At 43.8% G+C, this 25,168-nt stretch overlaps 2 protein-coding genes across 2 annotated transcripts; both read right to left on the reverse strand.

Moving 5' to 3' along the window:
• Positions 1-13,224: 13,224 nt before the first annotated feature.
• LOC133896956 (uncharacterized) lies at positions 13,225-13,623 on the reverse strand. Its single transcript, XM_062337575.1, has one exon. The coding sequence runs from the start codon at positions 13,621-13,623 to the stop codon at positions 13,225-13,227; it is 399 nt and encodes a 132-aa protein (XP_062193559.1).
• A 6,786-nt stretch (positions 13,624-20,409) lies between these two features.
• Positions 20,410-22,091, reverse strand: LOC133897564 (zinc-finger homeodomain protein 9-like). The gene has a single exon (XM_062338333.1). It carries the CDS (start codon positions 21,931-21,933, stop codon positions 20,857-20,859), a length of 1,077 nt encoding a protein of 358 aa, XP_062194317.1. The 5' UTR covers positions 21,934-22,091; the 3' UTR covers positions 20,410-20,856.
• Between the last annotated feature and the right edge of the window lie 3,077 nt (positions 22,092-25,168).

Here is a 25,168-nt window from a genome sequence, read left to right on the forward strand (position 1 = left end):
AATGATAGAAAAGGTTACACTTTCGGCTACCTTTGATGGATTTTTCAGAGATAAGATTAGGATCCCATCCCCTTGCTGTCCACCCTGTGCTTGATATACTACTTTTTCCTATTCTTCGATACAACACTTCCTTGTGGACCCAGAGCATGGGAGTGTTACTGTCATAGTGAAGCCAAAATCCAGAATTAGCATTCCGTAAAATAAATAAATAAACTCTAGGACTAGCAGCATATTGCTTGCAACATAGAATTAATACTCCTTCCTGTCACAAGTGGCATACGGGCATCGATACAATCTCTGCATAACACAGCCGTGAAAACTAATTTACATCGTATCAATAGCCAAGGTTGAAAAGGTTTAACTGCACGCATCCTAAACGTGTTACCGGAATGATTAAAGTAAAAAATAGTTAACCAAGCACTGGGTAAATTTGAGGTCAGACTCAGACAGACCATATGCAAATATGCAATGCAATTTACTCCCGGCAAAGCGCAAGCTGTCAAGTGGACATGGTGACCTGAGCATTACAATTATGCCCCCATCTCCATATTATCCACAGGGAATCTTTGTGGAGGACATAAAAGCCCCAATAGAACACAGATATGATATGAGTGCCACCCATGCATATGCAGTCAATTACAAACAGAAGCATCAATGATGGTTCTGCTTTGCTCCACTCCACTTGAGAGAGATGGACTGCATTCATATGGGAAGGGTGTTTTTGCACATAATTAGCGGCCCAGGGCAGCAGCATAATTCTCTTTCTCTCCCCCACTCCCAACTTTCACCAGACCCCTCCCCTTTTTACTCCATTATTATTATTGTTGTTGTTGTTGTTCTTGTTCTTGTTGTTATGATGGTGGTGGTGGTGGTTGTGCCATGGCAGATGCACTCAATAAGTGGAATCATGCTGATTTTGTGCCATTGCCAGCCAGATACCTCACCTCACATGCATTCCCACCCCACCCTTGCATCAAATGGGGAGGCTGATGGTGCATGTGGTTATAGCAAGGGGCATCAAATGGTTCTAAGCTGGAATTAGTTGATGCACTACTGTAGGAATTACTTGTAGTTTGACGTGCATCCAACACCCTCGTCGTCTTCATGTGATCTCTATGGTTTTGTGCATATCCCTTGATGTCACATGTGTTACTGTGATGTATATGTAATCTGTTAGAATTATTGAGACCAATCCATTTAATAATTCTTAATAAGTCTTAAAGGCTCATATTATAGAGTGGTGACTCATGTTAAGGCTTATCATCTATTAGTACCAAATTGCTAATAGAGGTAGTAGGGGGTTTCTCACTATATATATGCAAGGACCTCCACCTCATTGGGTACATATATAATCTAGACTGCTAATTGAGAGTAGCTCTAATATTGAAAACGCTCTCATCATATGAGTCTATATAAGAATTAGGGTTTTTGTCTCTTTCTCTCTCGATTGTGTTGTCGTTGTAGTCTATTCCATCCCGCGTCGACGTGCACCGGCGAACGGGAGAGCAAATCTCCGAAACTCTCGCTCTTGAGATCTTCCAATGGGAGAGGACGAATAAGATTTTTGGGAAGCGCTCCGCGCGACTGCCCAAGTTCTTCACCACGTCTCATCTTTCTAGTCGCTTGGACGCTGCCCGCTGTCATCGTCAACAAACTCAATGCGTCATCAGCAGGATCAATCGTGCCGTCAACACAGTGCAACCAGCATCTTCAGCAACCTCCACAACGCATTATCAGTACGTAAAAATCATGTTACTCGTACTTTCACGATTTTTAATTTTAAGTATAGTAGATCTAGTCATATATTGTGCTTTTGTACACATGTCTAGATTATGCTCTGATGATATTATCATATCAGTTTATCAGTTTGTGCTCATGAATTATTTATAGATTAAATTAAACCTAAATGTGTCTTATTTTCCAACAATCCAAAAAGTAGTCACTTAGGTTTATCAATGGCTGCTTTGTCGATGCACTAAGGCCAGACAAGTTTTCGGGTGTGGCTGACGGCTATGAATGTCTACTGGGTGGTTAATGGCAAGCTGAAAGAAATCCTTACTACCGAGCAGGAAATGTGTTCACGGATGCCAATACACTCTTTGTAGGATGCACTCTTAGCATTCTCGATGACCGTCTTTGTGATGTGTACATGCACATACAAAGCGTGAAGGAGCTATGGGATACATTGAATGCTAAATTTGGTGAATCAGATGTAGGAAGTGAATTGTATATTATGGAGTGGTATCATGACTATAAGATGGTTGAAAATCATTTTGTAGTCGAGCAGACTCATAAGTCAAATAAAACTACCACCTTCAAAAAGAAGATGATGAACACATCAAAATTGCATTGCTTTGTGTGCGGTGAGATTAGACATTTCACCAAGGATTGTTCAAATCGCAAGGGAAGAAAGGCTCCACAAAAGAAGAACTAAAAATCTTCTAATGTGGTGACCATTGATGGAGCTGAAAATGGAGCTGCAGGGTATGAAAATTTACCTTTAGTGTTTTCAGTATTTCAGTCTACTAATTGGTAGATTGATATAGGAGCCAATGTTTATGTGTGTTCTAATATTTCAATGTCCTCTTCTTATCAAGTCGTTTATGATTCTTCCGTACTAATGAGGAATGGGTCACATGCTTCTATTTGTGGTGTTGGTACGGTAAATCTGAAGTTTACTTCGAAAAAGATTGTGCAACTGAGGAACGTGCAACATATTCCTACAATGAACAAGAATCTAGTTAGCGGCTTCCTTCTTTGTAGAGATAGGTTTAAGGTAGTGTTAGAGTCCAATTAAGTAGTAGTGTCAAAGTATGGATAATTTATTGGTAAAGCCTATGAGTACAGAAGTTTATTCTGTTTTTCCCTTTCTGATTTCAGCAATAAGTATGTGAATCATATTTGTGGCAATGCTAATGATGATGCTAGTGTTTGGCATTCGCGGTTATGTCATTTGAATTTTGGTTCTATGACTTGACTTTCCAGCATGTGTTTAATTCCAAATTTTCTTATGGTCAAAGGTTATAAGTGTTATAGTTATGTGCAATCAAAACAACCTCGTAAGCCCCACAAGGCAGTCGAAGAAAGAAATTTGGCACCTCTAGAACTCATTTATCCATATCTGTGTGAAATGAATGGTGTGTTGATGAAGGATGGAAAAAAATATTTCATGACTTTGATTGATGATGCGAGTAGATATTGCTATGTTTATTTGTTGAAAACGAAAGATGAGGCTCTAGATCACTTTAAAATCTATAAGGCGGAAGTTGAGAATCAACTAGTGAGAAAAATTAAAAGAATTAGGTCGGATCGTGGTGAAGAGTATTTCTCTAGTGATTTCGACTTATTTTATGCGAAACATGGGATTATTCATGAGAGGACGCCTCCCTATTTACCCCAATCAAACGGGGTTGCTGAAAGAAAGAACCGCACATTGACTGACTTGGTTAATACCATATTAGACACTACGGGATTATCTAAGGTATGGTAGGAGAGGTCCTGTTGACTTCATATCATGTCCTGAATAGAGTTTATCTCAAGGATAAGGAGAAAACCCTATTTGAAGAATAGGAAGCGAGAAAGCCATCGCTTTCTTATTTGCGCACTTGGGGATGCTTAGCGAAATTCAATGTACCAATAACTAAGAAGTGCAAGCTCGAACCTAAAATAATGAATTGTGTCTTTCTAGGATATGACCATTGGAGCATTGCTTATAGGTTTTTAGTGGTTAAATCTGAGGTACCTGATGTGCATGTCGATACAATAATGGAGTGTCGTGATGCAACATTTTTTTAGCACATATTTCCTATGAAATATTTACATAGCATGTCTAGACTATCTTCTAAGATAATTTCTGAACCTACTCTACCTCTTGAGTTTATTGAATAAACACATGAGCAAGATCTTGAGGAGGATGACAGTGATGCTCCTAGAAGGAGTAAGAGACAAAGGACTGCAAAGTCTTTTGGTGATGATTTCACTGTGTACCTTGTGGATGATACTCGTAAGTCTATTTTAGAAGCATTTGTATCTCCAGATGCAGATTGCTGGAAGGAGACTATTTGGAGCGAAATGTATTCCATCCTCGCAAATGGGACTTGGGAGGTCACAAAATGACCATATGGTTGCAAACATGTGGGTTACAAGTGGGTCTTCAAGAAGAAGCTTAGGCCCGACGATACTATTGAAAAGTACAAGACTCGATTTGTGGCCAAGGGTTATACCCAAAAGGAAAGTGAAGACTTCTTTGACACTTATTCACCTGTTGCGAGATTGACTACTATCCTAGTGTTACTTTCCTTGGTTGTTTCACATAGTATCATCGTTCATCGGATGGACGTTAAGACAGCTTTCCTTAATGGAGAGTTGGACGAGGAAATTTATATGGAACAGCCTGATGGGTTTGTAGTAAAAGGTCAAGAAGGCATGGTTTGTAAGTTGTTGAAGTCCTTGTATGGCCTTAAACAAGCTCCTAAACAATGGCATGAGAAGTTCGATAGAACTTTAACATCTACAGGCTTTTCGTTCAATGAGACAGATAAATGTGTGTACTATCGTCATAGTGGGGATGAGGAGTTATATTGTGCTTGTATGTTGATGACATACTGATATTTGGGACAAACCTTGATGTGGTTCATAAGGTCAAGTCTTTCTTATTTCAAAGCTTTGATATGAAAGATCTGGGTGAGACTGATGTGATTTTAAACATCAAACTAATCAAAGGAGAGAATGGGATTACTCTTACACAATCTCATTATATTGAGAAGGTCTTGAGTCGCTTTGGCTACCAGGACAGCGGGCCTTCTCCAACACCTTATGATCCCAGTGTGATATTTTGAAAGAATAAAAAAAGTGGTAGGAACCAACTGAGATACTCCCAGATTATTAGATCACTTATGTACCTAGCTGGTGCTACAAAGGCCTGATATCTCATTTGCTATGAGCAGATTAAGTCGCTTTACTTCTAACCTGTGTAATGAACATTGGTGTGCACTTTAGTGAATCATGCGCTATTTGCTTGATACTATGAGTTATGATCTTCACTATTCCGGATATCCATCAGTACTGAAGGGTTATAGTGATTTAAACTGGATATCTAATGCTGATAAGATTTACGTCACAAGTGGATATATATTCACTCTAGATGGTGCTACTATGTCATAGAGGTCTTGCAAATAGACCATCTTGACGAGATCAACTATAGAAACAGAACTCACTGAATTAGACACAGCCACTGTTGAGGTAGAATGGCTACGTGAGTTGTAGATGGACTTACTTGTGGTTGAGAAACTGGTACTGACTATTCTTATGAACTGTGATAATCAGATGGTTATTATCAAAGTAAACAGTTCTAAGGATAATGACAAGTCCTCAAGGCATGTAAAGAGATTATTGAAGTCTGTCAGAAAATTAAGAAACTCCGGAGTGATAACCTTGGATTATATCCAAACAGCTAACAACCTGGTAGATCCCTTTACAAAGGGGCAATCATGGAGTGTGATAGATAATGCATTGAAGGAGATTGGTCTGAAACCCATGTGAGTTATACCATAGTGGTAACCCAACCTATGTGATCGGAGATCACATGAAATAGGACCTGAGAAGAATAAACTATTAGTCTAACTAGAGGAGAGTACCTTTGTTGTTTGACCCACTCGAGTGAGGGATGCAATACTCTCATATATCTGTAAGGTAGGTTGGCTATTATGTTAATGTGTTCTGTTGGCTTTAAGTAGCGAAGATGCTGACCTACAGAGCATTTTTGAAAGAATACACCTATATGAGTCTAACTTTTGGTCGCAGTCTATGAGATTTTGGTGATATCTAGTAAACTCATGAAGAGATCATAAAGTAGGATTTATATGTTCCACTCACGGGGTAGCCTACTGGCAACCAAGTATCAGTTATGACTTTAAGTAAAACTTGTTTGCACAAAACTTGCAATTCAGTGCATAGTCCATTGTTCAAGTTATGAATGAGTGTAGTTTGATATTCTAGGTGGATGTTCAACTTAACAGTCTCTACTGAAATACTAGTATATCAAAAACAGTGAGAAACTGACAATTCCCTATGGGACTTTAAGATATGGTGTGTGATTGTTAGAATTATTGGGGTTGCCCTATGTAATAATTCCTAATAATCTCAAAGACCCATATTGTAGAGAGGTGACCTATGTTGAGATCCACCCTCTATTAATATCATATTGCTAATGGAGGTAGTGGTAGGGGTTTTCTCCTATATATATGTAAGGACCCCACCTTATTGGGTACACGTATAACGTAAACTGCTAATTGAGAATAGCCCTAACATTGGGAACGCTCTCATTACGTGAGTCTATATAAGAATTAGAGTTATGCCTCTTTCTCTCTCAATTGTACTGCCGTTGTAGTCTATTCCATCCCGGTGTCGGTGTGCACCGGCGAACGGGAGAGCACCCACTCTTGAGATCTTGCACCGTGAGAGGACGAATAAGATTTTTGGAAAGCGCTCTGCACGACTGCTCAAGTTCTTCACCATGGCTCGTCTTTCTAGTCCCTTGAGCGCTGCCCGCTGTCATCGTCAACAAACTCGGCGCGTCATCACCAGGATCGATCGTGCCATCAACACAATGCAACCAGCATCTTCAGCAACCTCAAGAACGCAGGACCAGTACGTAAAAACCATATTACTCGTACTTTATTTTCTGCAATTCCTAATTTTGAGTATAGTAGATCTAGTCATGTGTTGTGTTTTCGTACATATCTAGATTATGCTCTGATGATCATATTAGTTTATCAGTTTCTACTCATGAATTATTTATGGATTAAATTAAACCTAAATGTGCCTTATTTTCTAACATAATCCAACCTTTTATTCCAATTGATAACCGGTTTCAGCGAAATTCCAGTGAAATTGTGTTTGGAACGGGCCCTAGGTATTTAGAACCGCAATGAGAAATTATACTGGCATCCAAAAAATCAAGACTATTGATTACACAAGAATATATGGAGAATTGACAAGCAAAATGTTTGACTTACCAATTCTTCCAAGAAAAGCATCAAAAGATAAACCTGAACCCTAAAGGCATCCTAAATTGCATAATATTCAAAGATTCCAATTGATAAAATGGGACCATCCAGTGTTATGCCTTTGAGAAAAGGATTAGGACAATTACCGCAACGAGAGGGGCATTTCGGCCTGTGCTGCAATGAAAAGGAAGAAAAGTTAGGCTGGTCTCCATTGGCTGAGGTCCAAGTGTTTGGGTGTTAACATCACTCCAAAAACCTGATTACTAGTTGCTGTTGTGTGTGAAACATGGGTTGAATTATTGGGTGAATAATGGTGTACAATTTTGACTAGTAATCAATCACCAGGGCATTATCTAAAAAAAATCAATCATCAGGGGCAGGCAGCACTTGTTGTCACAGAAAAAAAATTGTACTATTCCATATTATTTTCTCTAGTGTACTAAATCTTTTGTTTTATCTATTTTTTTCTCCTTTTAATATATGCTCGGTAATTCTCTTGCAGTCTTTTCGAAAAAAATTTCTATTGTTGTGACTTGGACATTGTTGTGAACTGTCACTGCAGGTGCTGATCCAGTAACTTTGCTGGCTCTGCAACCCTACGACATTAGGCAACCTGTTGTGTCGGATAGAGTACAGAAAAAGAAGAGGGGGAAATGTTAAGTCTTGATCAGGATCACGTCTAATCCTGGGAGCTTAATGTGGTCGGTCACCACTATTGAGTGCGTTTCCAGCGAAGTTTGTGGTATTGATGTTTTCTTGGGCATATTGGATTGGTTCCAAATCAATGCAATAATCATTTTCTGCTACTTTCACTTCCTTTTTATCAATTTCATGAGCGACTGATTTCTAGCTTGTGATTTTGAAATTTACATTCTGGTTATCTGAATTTTTTTTGTACGACTTTTCATTTGGCCTTGATTTGGAGCTCAAAAACAACAATACCTGACAGGAGACAGGAGTTAAAGAATAGGTATATTTTCGTCAACAAAGAAGAAAGATGGCCAAATTTGAGTTGAAAAGAACTCAAGCAAGGTGAGGGTTACGATGTGCACACTTATACGTTGCGTTATATATCCATGGCTCATTTAGCGAAATATGATGAATCATTCTACAAATTCCCGTTGCGAAATAATTTCCTAGGGAAGCAAAGGAAGAGTGCAAGCAACGACACTTGTTGTAGCTAACCATATCCTTCAAAATATTTTTGCAGATAAGCATGGCAGCTCGCTTTACTTTAAAGTACCCCTCTTGCTCAAACCTTTTTCCTCACCACACAAGAGAAGTCTTCTGGTGAGAAGCACTTTTGATACAGCTTACACATACTTCCTCCGATAGTACATATGTTTTAGAAAAAACATGGTATCTAATATATAGTTTTGACAAGTATTTTATATTAAAATATATTTATAAAATATATTGAATTTATGATATTATGAAATAATTTTTTTAAGACAAATCTAAACCCATATGATTTTAAGGTTTTCAAACTAAATATTTTGGAAGCTATTATTAGTTAAAACTTTAAATTTTGATTAAATTTTTTTCAAAACGGCATATATTTATAACCAGAGAACACGTAGGTAGGAGTATCTAAGGAAGGCTCTAGCTAAGGTTTAATGCTAGGAAGTTAGGGTCAGAGCACATTGATTAGTGCTAATGCCCAGTCATCTTGATATCTAGCCAAGGCATGCATGCAAGCTAGGTTCCATCACCATCACTAGATTAGAAGCGCTTTAGTGTTTTTGAAGCTTTGGGTTGCCATGAGAAAGGCAGCATGGACATTACTCTGCAAATACATTGGTCCCATGCATGAGACTTCGAGCATGTGGATGGTCCTGGGTGGCCCGATGATTAGCCAAACTCGGTCGTGAAACTGGAAGGCAGCGTACAGGCAGGTTGTAGCAACCGATCTGAGCCGTACGCTCAACGCATTAGAGAATGGATGGCCCAGATGACTCGATTCATAAGCCCAGGACCAGGAGTGTTAGACATTGAAGCTCACAAAATGTCTGAAACGCGTGGGTGCCAAGAATTTTCAAAGAAGCACATAGTATTTAATTGTTTTTACGAGAGCTTAACAGACTATTTGGTTCAAAGCTAGAAAAGAAAAGATTTCTACATGGCAATTTCAGACGAACATCATTTATCAGAAATATAAGTAGCTTGCGAGGAGAAATTTTATTGATGCTTAGGTTCTTGGGCATTAAAAGTTGAAAGTGGTGCTTTCACAGCAACCAGTAGGGATGTGTAGAGGAGTACCGAGATCAACCGCACTTGTATTGATCATCGAGCAAAGGAGTACAACATGGAGAGGAAACCAACAAACTACGCTATTCCTACGAGGTCGTTAGCCAGCCGTGTCGCATGGAGACATGCACGCCATGGCAAGGCGAGTCGTGGTGACCGAGTGTGGCACAGGGCCATGCGTAGCGCATGGTTGTTGGAGACCATCGCTAATAGCCCCCCCCCCCTCCTGTAGTCTCATCGCTCGCCGATGCGACGGAGAGATTGGCCCAGAAGACGATGTACAACGCTGTGGACAATCCTTTAATAAAGATGTCTGCAATCTGCCATGCATTGGGCGCGTGCAAAACCTGAAGCTCACCAAGTGCCACCTTCTCTCTGATGAAATGAATGTCCAATGCGATGGTGAACGGGATTGCGGGACATGTAGATGGACACAATGTTGTCACGGAACGCCACTGTGGCTTTAGGCATGCCATAATGAAGCTCGCCGAGGAGGTGCCAAAGCCATGAACATTCGGAGATAGCGTTGGCAATGCCTTGGTATTCTGCATCAGTGCTCGAGCGGGACACCGTGGGTTATCGCTTTTAGGACCATGAGATGAACGAGCCACCGAGGAACACACAGTAGCCGGAGTAGCCGGATATCGACCGTCGGGTATCGGGGCAGCTGGCCCTGTCGACAGAGTACACCGTAATGGTCGGTGAAGCTATAGCCTGGAGATGAATGCTGAGTGTTGACGTTCCTTTGATTTACCTGAGTATACGTTTGAGCATCACGAAGTGACGGTCGCGGAGAGCATGCATGTTGTAAGCATACTTGTTGCACCGCGTAGGCGATGTCTGGCCTTGTGAGTGTAAGGTACTGTAGGATGACAGCTATGATGCGGTACAAAGATGCATCGCGAAGGAGTTGCTACCGTTGTAGGATGGTTTCGGCTTGGTGTTGGCTGGTGTAGCAACAGGCTTGTTGTTTCTCATACCGCCGCGCTCAAGGAGGTTGTCAATGCACTTGGTTTGGGAGAGGAAGAAGCCCATGCGTGTGTAACGAACGTCAATGCCAAGGAAGTATCGGACAGGCCCCATGTCCTTGATGGTAAATGCGGATTGTAGGTGCACGACAATGTGTTGCAGAAGGGCCGTGGAGGAAGCTGAGAGCACCGTGTCATTGACGTAGAGTAAGAGGTATGCCATGGCGGCGCTTTGGCGAAGTATAAACAACGACGAGTCTAAGCATGTTTGAGCAAATCCGATGGATACGACGTGCTCAACAAAACATGTGAACTAGGCATGCATCGCTTGATGAAGGCCATAGAGTGAGCACGACAATAGGCACACATCGTTAGGTCATTGAGGGTCGACGAATCTCATGGGCTATTGACATAAGACCTGCTCCTGGAGGTTTTCATGGAGGAAGGCGTTGGAGACGTCCAGTTGATGAGATGACCAGTGTTTGGTGGCGACGAGGGAAAGCATGGTGCAGATCATCACTGGCTTCACAACTGGTGTGAACGTTTTACCAAAATCCATGCTTGGGCGTTGATGGAAGCCACAGACAACCCACTGGGCTTTGTAACACTCGAGAGTGCCATCGGAGTTCATCTTGTATTTGAAGACCCACTTGCCGGTGATGATTCATGCGCCAAGTGGACGAGAGACAAGAGTCTAGGTCCCATTGGCGTGTAAGGAATTGAATTATTGTTGCATAGCGCCAAGCCAGTTAGGATCCTTTAGCACAGCATGCATGGAGGTGGGCACAAGGGAGATAGGCATGATAGTGCCGGCAAGGGCATACTTCAGATTTGGCTTGAACACACCGACTCGAGCGTGTGTGGCCATGTGGTGGCGAGGCTGCTCGTGCGTGGCAGGCGGTGCGGACGGGACTGAGTCGTGGCTTTGTGGGGCATGTTTGTTCGTTCATTCCTGCAGCTTGCCAAAATGTCCGGTGATGCACACCTGTAGCTCACCGAAACGTCCTGCGACGCATTCCTGCAGCTTGCCAAAATGTCCGGCGATGCACTCCTGCAGCTCACCGAAACGTCCAGTGATGACAACATGTGTTCAGCTGGGGAAGGGACACCTGGTGACACAGAACGCGGAGGGGAAGGCATCGTCAATGCGATCTCAGGATGTGATGTGGTTACACGTTGAAGTGGAGAAGGGCGGTGGGGCAGTTGTATGACGATACTATCATCGCGGTACCCGGGTGATGGCGTGGGCGTGGAGCTTGGTTCAGAGGAGCACCGGAACATGAATTAGTGCTCATCAAGTGGACGTGGCTCGAGGTGATGATTCATCTAGTGTTGATGTCGAGGCATCGACAGTCACAGTGATCTGTAGGGTAGCCGAGGAAGATGCAGGCTGTCGAGCGTGGACTGAGCTTATTCGGTGTGGTGGTCGTGATGTTAGGGTAGCACAAAGAACTAAAGACGCAGAGCTCATTGTAGTTAGGAGGCATGCCGAGGTGGAGCTCATATGGTGTAGTGGTGCCGATGGCGTGATAGGGGACACCGATTCAGTAGGTACATCGCGGTGGGCATCACCTCTGCCTAGAATGCTAACGGAACTGCAATGTGAAGTAGGAGGGTTCTCAAACAATCGTTAAGCATGCGTAAGATCCTCTTAGACTTGCTGTTTTGCTGAGACGTGTAAGGGCATGAGAGGCGCAAACGCGATGCCGTGAGCGGAGAAAAAGAGACGGAGCACGGTGGTATCAAACTCCATGTTGTTGTTGATCTACAGAGCGAGAATCGACAGCCTGAACTGAGTGCAGATGTAGGTGTGAAAGGAGCGAAGAAGGGGGAGCACTTCGGATTTGTTGCAAAGTGGAAAGGTTCAGACGTAGTGGGTGTAATCCTCGAGAAGCACTAGGTAGTACTTGTAGCCAAAATTACTAAGCACAAGTGAAGTCCAGACATCAAAGTGAACAATTTGGAATGGAAAGAAAGTTCTATTTGTTTGAAGAATAAAAAGGCAGCTACACATGCTCGCCGAGACAACATGAATGACATGTATGTGCAACTGATTTATTACATTGAAACTCAAATGATTGCAACACCTGAGAAAGAGTATTATTGCCAGGATGCCCCAGGCGCTAGTGCCACAAGTCGACCACTGCAGAGGAGGCAATGAGGGCATGATGCTGTGGGAAGTGCAGAGGATAGAGATCTCCTGAACTTTCACATCGGAGCTTCATCATGCCGGTGAGAAGGTCCTTGATGGAAAAACCATGGGGTCAAACTCAATCGAAACATTTTTGTCACAGGCGAGTTTGCGAACTAAAATCAAATTATTGATTAAATGAGGAAAGATGAGAACATTACGAAGATGTAAAGGAGTGGAATTGGTGGAAATGGCGGCTCCGTCCATGTGAGTGACTAGCAAGCGCGCACCATTGCCGACAATAATGGAGGAAGAGTATGGAAAGGGCAGTTACCAGCAGATGAGGACATGTGAGCAGGCGTGCCAGTGTCCATGAACCAGTCGACATCGCTTGGAGGCTGCGGCTCGACTTCGGTGGAGGTGATCGCGGCATAAAGCGTGTTATGATCCTCCAATGGACAGGAGCAGGGCCGGCTGGTGGTGGGAGATCATGGCTTGTTGGGGCTAAAATGGTGGGTGGGGGCCCAACACGCCAGCGCCTGGGGCCAGAAGGGCATAGGCCAGGCCTAGATAAGGCTCGTCCACGGGTTGTAGCCAGCGGCCCATGGAGTGCTAGGAGTGGTGTGACGCTACTGGGGTGCACCGCTAGTGCCGCTGGGAGCAGAATAGGTGACAAAATTTGAGCCGGAGCCACAACCATGCTTTTTGTTGCGATTCTTGTTCCGGTTGGAGCCAGAGCCATTTCCACCATCGGCAAGTCCAAAGACTGAGGAAGGGGACCCACTGTGGCCAACGAAGAGGGTCTGACTGGCCTCCATCTTGGCATCGTAGAGTTCACAGAGCTCCTCCAGAAGTAGGTAAGAGTGGGCGCTCATGAAGGTGTGGGGTGGGAATTTGGAGTTGATGTCGTGTGGCGGTACTTGTGGTTGAGACTGCGGAGCATGTTGAGTACCTGCCTAGACTCAGAGATGGGTTGGCCGACGTCGCAGAGGTTGTTGGTGAGCGTTTTGAGCCGGGTGTAGGACTGGGAGATGCTCATGTCTCCTTGTTGCAGACTGTGGAACTTAGTCTCGAAGTAGATGGCGCATTGGAGCTCGTTATCACAGAAGAGGCCCTCGATGGTGTTCCAAACGGTGAATGCCAAGGAACACGGCTTGTGGATAAGGTCGAAGACATCCTTTGTGACGGTGGTGTAGAGCCAGTTGACGATAATGTGGTCGTTCATCCTCCACTCAGCGTCACGCTGGTACAGCGGCGATGGGGAGTGCATGTGCGTGTCAAGGTCGAATTTAGTGAGGACGGAATCGAAGAAGCAGCACAATTGATTGTAGTAAGATTTGTTCGTGTCGAGCAGCACAGGAACATGGGAACGAATGTTCACCGTCTGTATGATTGACGCTGGAGCAGGCTAGGGAGCAATGTCGTGGGAGATGGAGCCGGAGGAGTCGGAGGAAGGGGATTAGGGGGAGTTGGCCATGGCGGTGGAAGAGGATGGAGCAAACAGATTTGGCAGGAAGGAATGTTCGGTCTTTGATACCATGTAGAAGAGTACTGAGATCAACCGCACTTGTATTTATCATCAAGCAAAGGTTTTATACGTGTACAACATGGAGAGGAAACTAACAAACTACGCTATTCTTACGAGGTCGTTAGCCAGCCGAGTCGTGCGGAGACATGCGTGCCGTGGCGAGGCGAGGCGAGGCGTGGTGACTGAGTTCGGTGCTCGTGCGTGGGGCGAGTCTGGCGCAGGGCCATGCGTAGCGCGTGGTTGTTGGAGATCCTCGCTAACAGGATGCAAGCGGGCATTCAATGGTTAGTTATAGCTCATTACTTATTTATTTTTTTAATCTAGCTAAGTGAAAATAAATCTTTAGTTTATTTTTTAAAGTTTTATATCATCTAATGATCCAAAAATATAAATCTTGCATTATTTGCCGCTGTTCAAAGCACACCGATGGTATAGGTGTCACTCGAGCCAAAACGGAATCCGCCACTAGATCCGTTTCAGAGCAGCCTCCTCTCTCAACGATCTCACGCCCGTTGCCCAGCTGCCGACAGACGGGCCCCCACGTCCCAGCAAAACAAAGCTAAGCCGTAGCCCACGTACCGTGCCGCAGATCCATACCAAAGCGGGCATGCGTGTTCACGAGGCCTCCTCTACCTCGCGAGATGGCTTTCCCCGGCACGGCAATATAACCAGCGATCAATCAATGAGCTCCAACAGACTTCATTGAAAGCCACTTTCATGGCGTGACGCGATACATACATGCCGTTCCTCCCAACGTCCAAAGCGTGTTCGTAGACACCAGTCAAATTCGTAGAGGCGGATTCAGAAAAATTAGCCTGCAACGAGTAGTAATTTTCCTCAAGAACTTGCGAGAAGTGGCCGGGCCGAGTGACCTCGATGGTAGTAGTACTACTGCTGCAGGGAGACCATTTCGGAACTATCACAGTTAGTTTTGAAGCGGCTGCGCTAAGCGATTGGGATAATCAGTGTTCAGTGATTTTGCACAATCAGTTTCAGAACCGATTATGACACTCGTTATCACGGTTACTAATAATAATATTATTATAGTCAGTTTCTACAGCCGGTTTTTTACTTGAACCGTATATTATGTGGTTTATTTTTATAGTCAGTTAATAAAAAACCGATTGTAATTTGTACAACATGCATCACAAGAATTAGAAATATTTAAGCTAGCCTTAGAAATGTTAGCCATATCCTCTGAAACAAGCAGTAAACATAATATTTATCATAGCAGCATATACATTTATTACGAATAGTTACGAGTGGGGAACGCTCAGAGCGTTACGTGATAATCACATATCATAGTAGGTTTTATCCACCACCTGATAGTGATAATCACATATCATAATAGGTTTTATTCACCATCCGATAGTGATAATCTAAGTATTATCATAGTTGATTCATGGCTAGAACAAACGGCAATAAACCACGTAGAAAAGTCAGATTCAGTCTAAGGATTGATTGAGTAAGGCCCTGTTTGGTAGAGCTCTAGGAGCTGATTCTGCTCCCGAATCACTCCCAGCGCTGCCAAACGGGTTGGTCGGGGAGTGATTCTGCTCGGGAATCACTTCCCGTTTTGTATAGCGAGGTGGGAGCTGAAAAAACTAGCTTTCACCTGATTCTCGACTGATTCTCCTCGATTTCAACACAATATCCTCTCAGGAATCACTTCCACCACCAGCATACCAAACGATTTTACAAACAGAATCACTTCCACCACAGAATCACTCCCACCCTACTTTCACCATAGAATCACTCTCACCACAGAATCAGAGCTCTACCAAACGGCCCCTAAGATCTGATTGGTTTTGAATTACAACCGACTGTGATATATGGTTAAAAACTAGTTGAATCGTTGTGACGAAGTTGTGGAGCAAATAAATCTACTGTGATTGTAATGACGGTTAGTGAACCGACTATGTTTAAAGATTTGTTAGTAGCTTTTTGTGTTAAAATTGTTTAGCTCTAGAAATGAAACATGATGCTAACTAGAACTAACCGCACGAAATTTCATGGAAACACTAGCTCCGTACACACTGTCTAAGGCTCCGTTTAGAAAGGATGTGACTTTAGAACTTCTAGTTGGTTGAGGAAACAGTTGTGACTGTTGAATTTTGATAGTTGATTTTTATAATAAATTTTTAGCTTTTCAATACACTAAAAGATAAGAAAATCTATTTTCAACATGTTTCTCAGCTTCTTAGCAATCGTAGCTGCTTACTCAACTTAGACAAAAGTCACGAGAAACCGAGAAAAAAAACAGTCATTTGAATAGCTTATATCTTTTTTATAGAAAAACCAAAAAAGTCTATCCAAATAGGGTAGGAAGTGCGAGTGATATTGGAATATGCACGAGATGTACTAGTGGTGGCCGGTCCGATTGGCACGGCACCATTTTCTTGTCTACGGAAAATACCAAACAAGTCCAACACAAAGCCCGTTTAATATTCCAATTCGCATTTCAGTATTTGCGATCAACTCACCTAAAAGCTTGTAAGCTGGTAGGTAGTGAAAACGGAGCATGTGGTGTGAAGCTGCCAGAAAAGTGCAGGAGCATGTGGTGTCAAGCTGTGCGCAATGCAACGACGCAGTGACAGGAGGTGAATGCGAAGAGCGAAAGAGACTGTCGCCGCCACGTCAAGGGGCTGTGTAAAGCGGGCTTGTCATCATTCCAAAAGATGGAATCTCATCAGCCATTTTCGATCTCGCGCGGATGCTGAAGCACCAAATTGATCGCGAGGTCCAACGGGGCAGAAGGGGCCTCAGAACAACAGCTGTTGCTTCCAGATTTGCCCAGTACAAGTCTGTTGCTTAAGCCAGCGACTAATCATCCTCTCCACCGAATTATTGGGTGCGCATAATTTCCTCGTGACAGGAAGCAGAATCATTGGGTGCACGTATAATTAAAAAAATGTGGGCTATTGTTATCAAATCCATGACTCGTGGCAGCACACCCAACCCTTCACCTTCTGAAACTCTGTGGGATACAAAAATTTCGCAGAATTTTATCTACGATTTGAAGATGACTCTTGCCGGCGCACGTACGTATCTCCTTATACTCATCCTCATCCGAACATGTACGATCTGAGGGCCTGTTTGGAGTATAGAAATTTCACAAAACTTTATCTAAGGATTCGAAGAAGACTCCCAACAAAATTTGAGTTTAGGACTACTATTTGCAAGGGGAACAGGGCTACCACAAATAACACGGCATTCCCATCCTGCCTGTTAGGAAATTTGGATATGAGGAACATGAGATTTAATGTGGAAAAATCTTTCAATGTGAACGTAAAAAACAACCGGAGATAAGACTATATTATAATAACTTAGATTACAAGTATAAGAGTAGCCTATATTTATATGTATCTATTAATATGATTAAGACTATATCTATAATTTTAAGACATGATATCTAACACCGCCGGAAGACCATGTGAACAGGTAAAAAAATAAAAAACCGACCGGTTGTTAGTTTACTCTAGTAAAAAAAGAACTTTAACCCTTACTAAGTTAAACTACTCCCTCCGTTTCGTAATATTTGTCTATGATCTCGAGAGTATCTGTCTCAAATTGTTTGTCCATTACGGCAATCAAGGATGTTTTATGGCTCATTTTTCTGCTATGTCCTTAAGTGCATGCATGCATTTAATCGAATGTTAGTGAGTTATTTGCTCTCATTCTTATATTGATTAGGAGTGGTATGATCATCTCTATATATTTTTTTCACTCAATTTTAATATTCTTATTTGTACAAAATAATGAGCGTGAACAAATATCGTAAAAAGAGGATGTACTAACCTCCTTGGAAACCACACCCCTCATTAAATAACCATTTGCAGCGGTTACTTGGAAGGCATTGCAACTACCATCGCTAGCATCACTGCTGCTAGCAGCAGCGTCAGAAGCTCAGCAGTCAGCACACACCACACTACAGCCAAAAACCACTTGAACGAACCGTGACGCTCACTGGCGCCAACAGGTAGGCAAAATTTAATCAAATCTAACAGAGAACCGTTGAGGCAGGCTGCAGTGACGTCACAGCACTTGGACTGGAAAGATTAGTGACTTCTAATTGGAGGTTAGCCTTGCCTACTTGAGTAACCTTAACCTGTGATTAGCTAGTCTTGGAGTGATCAAATCGGGAAAAGGGGGAATCTGTGAGCTTAACATCGGAGCTCACTTGGATAAGTTATTGTTAAGCGGAGATGGATAGTGATAAAAAGGTGAAAAGCGTGTGGGCATCGATTCCATTGTCGACGTTTCAACGTTTGATAGTGTATGTTAGTATTACTATGGAGATAAGATATTCTATTCGATAGCATTATTCAATCAGACATTATTTGTCAAGACGAAAGATGAATCAAAGTGCAAAAGGTCCTTAAACCATCGTTATCGTCGATTCCCCTTTGAAGGGTTAAATGAGTTAATACTGTAATCTTAGGACCTCTAGCATTCTAGGTGTAGTAAAAACCTAGAAAATGTGTTTTTAACTTTTCCATGACATGGAACTACGTACTTCTACATATTTTTAGCATAGGTAATAAAATTAATAACACAGACCGTCTAGTATTTAAAGGTGTTTTTTCCAACATTCGGAGACTAAGCACTCGGTTGGCAGGGTGCCATCGAGCATCCTGCCCATCCGAGTTCCAGCCCAGATGCACACCTATTCTCGTGTACAAGGTAGAGCTTCCGGCATATTTTTTTCTTTACTTAAAAACAACGGTATGTTGTGTTAGAAAAAGAACAATCATTTATAATATGAGACTTTTAAATCTATTGTCAGAAAAACATTTGTAGTACAACTGTTGTGAAATCTGTGTGTTCCACAAAGGCCCTAGATTTGTACCTTTGCTTATTTTACAAGTATGATATAAATATTGTTACAATTATTTACTAGGTAGAGGCAACCCTACGAATAAAGATCCGAAGGAGGACAAAGTAACATGCTCCGATCCCATAAACAAATGCAGATCCAGCTTCCATGTGCAATCCCCATGACCCATGCTAGCTAATCTCTGTTATTATAATATCAGGTATAGCATGATTACCTGGGAAGGCACCTTCTAATAGTACGAACATCCTTTCATCAGATTAACAATAATAAATTTGGGGAACCTAATCAAAGGTAGATCAGGATAGGGAAATGAAGAATCTAAGCTGGCATGCAATGCATCGTGCGTGCAGGAAGGAAGGCAGGCCTTACTAGTTGTTAGGGTTTGCCATCTCATGAACCCCAACAACCCAGCAAGCAGATCTTTCAAGCCCATCACGAGCACAGGATAAAGCATGATCATGAGGAGCATCCATATGATGAGTTCCCCTTAAAGAGGCACCAGCATCTCTGAAGCATATTAAGAATCTAGCAGATCTTAAAATAGAACTTTGTGAAAATGTGTAACCAAATTTTTTCTTTTAAAAAAATTGACTATTACTGTCTTTAAGAATGTATACACTGGACACATGTAGATGATATGTCTAGACTTGTCATATAAAGATTTTAAGTTACATGAGAAAGGATTTCATAACCGTATGTGACAGTCCACAAATATATGAAATTATGAACTACCCCTGGGCAGACTCAGCAGTCAGCTGAAGATGGGCTATAATTGTCGATTCTGTAGAAAGAACCAAAAAGAAGGGTGGCACCACAAAGCGGTGAATTGAGAGCAAATCATGGGTTTGTTTAGCAGCGCAGGTGCATCATCGATTACACTCTTCGGGAATTGGGCAGAAAAGATCGCCAAAGCAGGGGAGCCGAAGAAGAAAAAAAACATCTTTTTTAACCTGCCTGCGCTGTCAGGGAGCCATGCCTAGGCTAATGCCATCACGAGCGCAGCTAGCTCTGCATGATTTGGCTTGTCACGGCCAGCCAAAGCCCCATCCCGACTCCGACCGGCCTTTTCAGCGTCAATGGCGCCAGCTTTTCGTTCGAGCGCCCCCAGCGCGACAAAAAGTATCGCCTTCCTCCTCATATTCCCTCCCATCACTCACAGTGCCGATGGTACGAGGCCGAACAGAGCCCGCCATTTACTTGCCCTTTCTAGCGCTAAAAACATTCTTAGGACAAAGCGCTGCTGCCTAATTGCCCACCTGGTCCGGCTGGATCTTATCTAGCTACCTGCCTGCCCATCAGTCCCTTACTGTACGAGCTGATGGTTATCTGTGTTCGTCTCTGCACTTTTGGCGGCAGAGTTGTTGCGAAGCAAGCACTTTCCATGGCTTCTTCAATGCCTGCCTTAGTGGAAGGAGTTAGGAAGAGTTGGAGAGCGAAGAACTACAACTTATGAATGTGGCCAGTGCTGTACTCAGTAGAGCTCGGCAAGCATGGCAACAAGTACCAACTGTGAATGTGTGGCAGCTTCAGCTTAGCTTGGCTTGGATTCAGTTTAAGCGCACGTTGCTTAGTTTAAGCGCACGTTGCTTAGTTACGTTTAACTCCCAACTAGTCGTGCATGCAAGCAGTATATAATATGCCCTGCTAATGATGGGCTTAGCCATTATCCTACTCCTAATGGCAAGCACAAGTACAAAGCAAGTCAATTGATTAATGAGGAACAGTGCTCAGAGGAGCAGGAGGGGGGAGGCTGCTTCCATTTTGTGCAACATGTCACAGCAGAACAGCATGGGATCCTAGGAGCCTTGAAGGAAGAACTCTCTCCCTGCTTTGCTCCTCTGAGCACAGCTCATGGTGGACAAGATTGAACAACCAAGAAGGTTACCACTTTTGGTTGGGATGAGATAATCTAATCCTAACTCAGCATCACCATCATCATCAGATCCCAAGAACATACAGGGAGGGGAGGAAGCTGCTTGGATTTCTAGGCATGGCATGGCGACAAGAGCTGCAGCGGCGGCTGCTGGCGGCATGCTTTCTTGGGGTTAATTTCTTAGAGGGAAAGTCTAAGGAAAAGAAAAGGAAATGATCACTGAAATTAAGCTACATGTTTCTCCATTCTCCCTTCTCTCTCTAGTTTATGCGGACTGCGGCGACGAGGCTCCGTTGACGTTCTCTTGGTGGACGGCGGTGACGGTGGGGGCGGTGGAGGCGGCGCCGTTGATGTTGAAGCCTGTGGTGGCGACCGGCGGGGACGAGGTGAGAACAGGAGGGGGAGGACTGGTGGTGGACGGGTTGAATGGTGGTGCGGAGCCGGATGCGGTTGGGGTGTGGAGTGGTGCGGCGGTGGCGGGGGTGCCGGAGGAGGAGCTGCGGCGGGCGCTGTGGCCGCCGAGGAAGTTGTGCTTGTTGTTGTGCATCCAGACCTTGAAGACGCCCTTGCCGACGCCGATGTCGCGGCACCACTCGTCGACGATGGCCTCGTCGCGCTTCTGCAGCCGCCACCCGAGCCGCTCCGACAGCTCCTGCATCCGCTGCTTCTGCTCGGCGGTGAACTTGGTGCGGAAACGTTTCCTCGCCATCGCCCCGGGAGGCGGCGCGCTCGACGGCGTCAGCTGGGCCGGGAGCCTCTGGACCGCCGCTGCCGCCACCGCCGCGCCTGGCGCTCCGGAGCCAAGAGAGAGCAGCATGTGAGGCGCCGAGGGGAAGTACGGCGGCGGAGGCTGCTGCGCCACCGGTGCCGTCACATGCTGCGGCGGGGGCGGGGACACCGACCGCTCCTCGTCGTACTCCGAGCCGTCCGAGTCGGAGTCGGAGTCGTCGCCGTCGATGACCCTCGGGAGCCTGTCCTCCGGCGTCTCCTCGCCGCGGTGCGGCTGGCCATGGAACATGCTCGCCGGCACGGGCGGCGGCAGCGCCAGCGGCGCAGGCGGCGGCGGCGGGGACCCCTCCACCGTCCGGCGGTGGAAGTTGCGGTGGCAGCCGCACGCCGCGCACCTGAGCGACGTCGGGACGGCGGGATTGGCCCCCGGCGTTGGCATGAACTCCCCGCATCCGTCCACCGCGTGCCCGCCCAGGCTCGCCGCGTGGTTCTTGAGGCACTCCCGGTACATCGGCTCGCCGGCTGCCGGCGCCACTGCCGCCGGCTTCACCTTCTTGACGGCGGCGCCGTTGGGGAACATGACCGGCCTGTACTTGACGTCCATGGCCTCCATGCCGCGCGCGCAGTGCTGCCCCACTCGCCTTGACCGAGAGAGAGAGAGAGATTACCTCTAGCTCCTAACCCCGGGCTTTTTTAGCATGGGACGACAGGTGAAGGAAGAGGGAGGAAAACAACAGGTAAGGAGGTGAAGAGGGGCGAGGAGATAAGAATAAAAAGGGCGGCCGCAGCAGCAGGGCTAGCGACTAGTGAGAGAGAGAGTGAGCTCAACACAAGGAGGAGAGCTCATTAATCATGCACTGAATAATTAGTGAGCAAGAAAATTAATAAAAAGAAGCTTCTGAATGATACTTCATCTTAGAGATAGATCAGTGACGACATGGATTCGAATGCGTTGGAAATTTGCTTATGGCTACATACATATGGACCGTTGGGTTAAGGATCAAGCGTATTGGGACAGTGGAGGAAAAATCGAAGTTGGTGACGCTGGTTTTTTCGTTGGAACCTCGGTGTGAGCTATACCGGTTACCACGTCATCGTATGACATATGTAAGCCATTGTTATACAATTGTCACTCACTATAACAAATTCAATACAATCTCACAACTACAAGAATTAAATAAAATACTAATATATTTATTAGAGATATATGATGACAACATATACACTTGGGGTTTTTTTTTTCAAGTAGACTACAGTTGGCTTTATACAACCTTTGGGGTTAAGAATCAATGCTACTTTGATAGTAGAGAAAAACCATGAACTATAGTTGTCTTTGTTTGACCATTGGTTCATACACTCCTTTACGTTCTGAAGTGGCTAGATATCTACATAACTCTTATGTGGTTGTCGCCGACTATACCAAATCTTTATCAAGTGGCACAGTGCATAAATGACAATATATTGAAGACACATTATTATTACACAATAATACAAACAATATACTACTTCCGTTCTTAAATAGATTTCGTCTTAGATTGTGTGCAGTTAAACTTTAAAAATTTTGATCACTAATATACACAAATTATTAGAATTTAACACATAAAAATGGTAGTAGTGAATTTGTTATGCAAAATATTTTGACATCATCTAATTTTTATCAACTTTTAACAAGAGGTAATTATCAAAAGTAATAGTCAAACGTGCTTGTTGGAGATCGTGTCGAATATAGTAAGCATTAAAGAGTGCCTTGGGCTATACATAATTTAACCTTTTTTTCATTTTGCAGTGGGAATCAAGTTTGTTGTAACAAAATAAAGGAAAATAAGTTGTCACCAGTTTTTTTTATTGGACCTCAATCTAAGGTACTTCATCAAAAATTACATCTAAATTTTCCATTGAAAGATTGTAAGAATTAGGGTCATTTGGTAGAGCTCTCTAACCTCCTGATTTTGTGGTGGAAGTGATTCTGTGGTAGAAATAGATTCTGTGGTGAAAGTGATGCTGTTTGTGAAATCGTTTGGTATGTTAGTGGTAGAAGTGATTCCTGAGAGAAGATTATGTTGAAATTGAGGAGAATCAGCCGGGAATCAATGGAAGCTAGATTTTTTGGCTCCCACCTCGCTGTACAAAACGTGAAAGTGATTCTCTCTGATTCTGACGCAAAATCGATTCTGCGGCAGAACGTTTGGTAGCGCTCCCGTCGATTTTGAGACAGAATCAGCTCCCAAAACGCTACCAAATAGCCCTCTTAGTATTGTAGTGGTAACCTTATGATACTATTTATCAAGTATCCATATATGAGATCCATTCTTATTATATAATCCTCACCAACGAACATCAATATCATAACACTACCTTAAGATTAAAAAATAGCATTTTGAGTGATAGATATAAAACCATATAGGTTCAGATCCTATAATTACACTGCAAATCGCTTTCCTATATATGGGCCTTTGGGTTAAGAATCAACTCTAGCATGACCATAGAGGAGAATTTTTGTTTTTGTTTGACCGTTGATCCGAAGTGACACTATAACGGCACATGGCTAGGAATGCATGCTGACAACTCTATCTAGTCAGTAGTTACCAGCTACTAGAGTACATCAAATATTCATTTTTCACGATCCAAAAAGAAAATCTTCATTTTGTAACACTTTGCATAGCCGACAATGGTTATTATTGCACAATAGCAAAAACCATCGAAGACTGCACCTACATGTTCCAGGTTCGTTTTGTGGAAAAAGTCCGCTCCCGTGTACCTCTGCAATGATAAGTTGATAACCTCTTGTATTCGTGCAGCAGAGATTAAAATTTTATCAAAATTTTAATAATTTTATAGGAGAACGAAACATCTAATTCAAAAAATTTCTTTTATTAATAGGTGAGATCTACAAAGTAGAGAATGAAGAATGATCGAAATTTCGTAATTTTTTGTCTTTCCACCGATGAATAAAAAAATTATAAAAATAAATTGAAATCCCTGTGTCTGCAGGAGCACCTTCTGGAACGCGCGGCTTGTCCTTGAGAAAACAAGTGCAGAGACCATTCGATCCAAATCAAAAATCCCTGTGCGCACCAGATGAGTTCAGACCTTAATCCATCCACGATCGCTTGCATAAATCCAAAGCACACGCGCAAGCAGCTGTCATCAACCGTGGCAGCGGCAGGTGCCGCTCCCACGGCGCGACACCGCGCCGCAGGCGATGCTAGGGAGCCAGGGGAGCTAGCGGCGTTAGGTCTGCACTGCAGCGCTCGGAGTCGGGGACTTTGGGACGCAGTATGCTGTGGGCGAGAGAGGTCAGACGTGAGAGGGTAACGGAAGAGGTGGCGGCCATAAATTTGGCCATTACTCCCTGATGGTGCGGTAGTTGGAAGTGGGAAGATGAAGATCCGGCCGAAACGGCATCAGGCAGCTCCAGCGGATACGGTATTCATCGCTACAGTTCGTGCAGCTACAGTGATGCGATCGGTCGTCGCTGCCATGCAGCTTCAGCTGAGTCCGTTTCGTGTGGTACAATGATACATGCGTAGCTTTTTTTATGGGTGTAGCAAATTTGTTGGAACTCGAGAGCGGTTGTATTACTGTTTATAAATATATATGTTTAAAGGAAGAAAAAGAGTAATGTAAGATAGTAAATAGTGAAGTTGCTGAAGATAAAAAAAATATAGAATGTTGTAATAGTATTATAGAAAAAAAATTAGAATATCTACTGGAGATAGCCTAAGCCCGACTCTAGCATAGCCCCTAAATCCACGCCGTATCACTATGCACACGAATTTGCCACCTTTACCGGCCCGCATCGTACTCCAACAAAGCCGATTTTCTCTGCTACAGGGATACAGTCGGGC

This window comes from Phragmites australis, chromosome 17 (genome assembly GCF_958298935.1).
Source record: "Phragmites australis chromosome 17, lpPhrAust1.1, whole genome shotgun sequence".
Lineage (NCBI taxonomy): Eukaryota > Viridiplantae > Streptophyta > Magnoliopsida > Poales > Poaceae > Phragmites > Phragmites australis.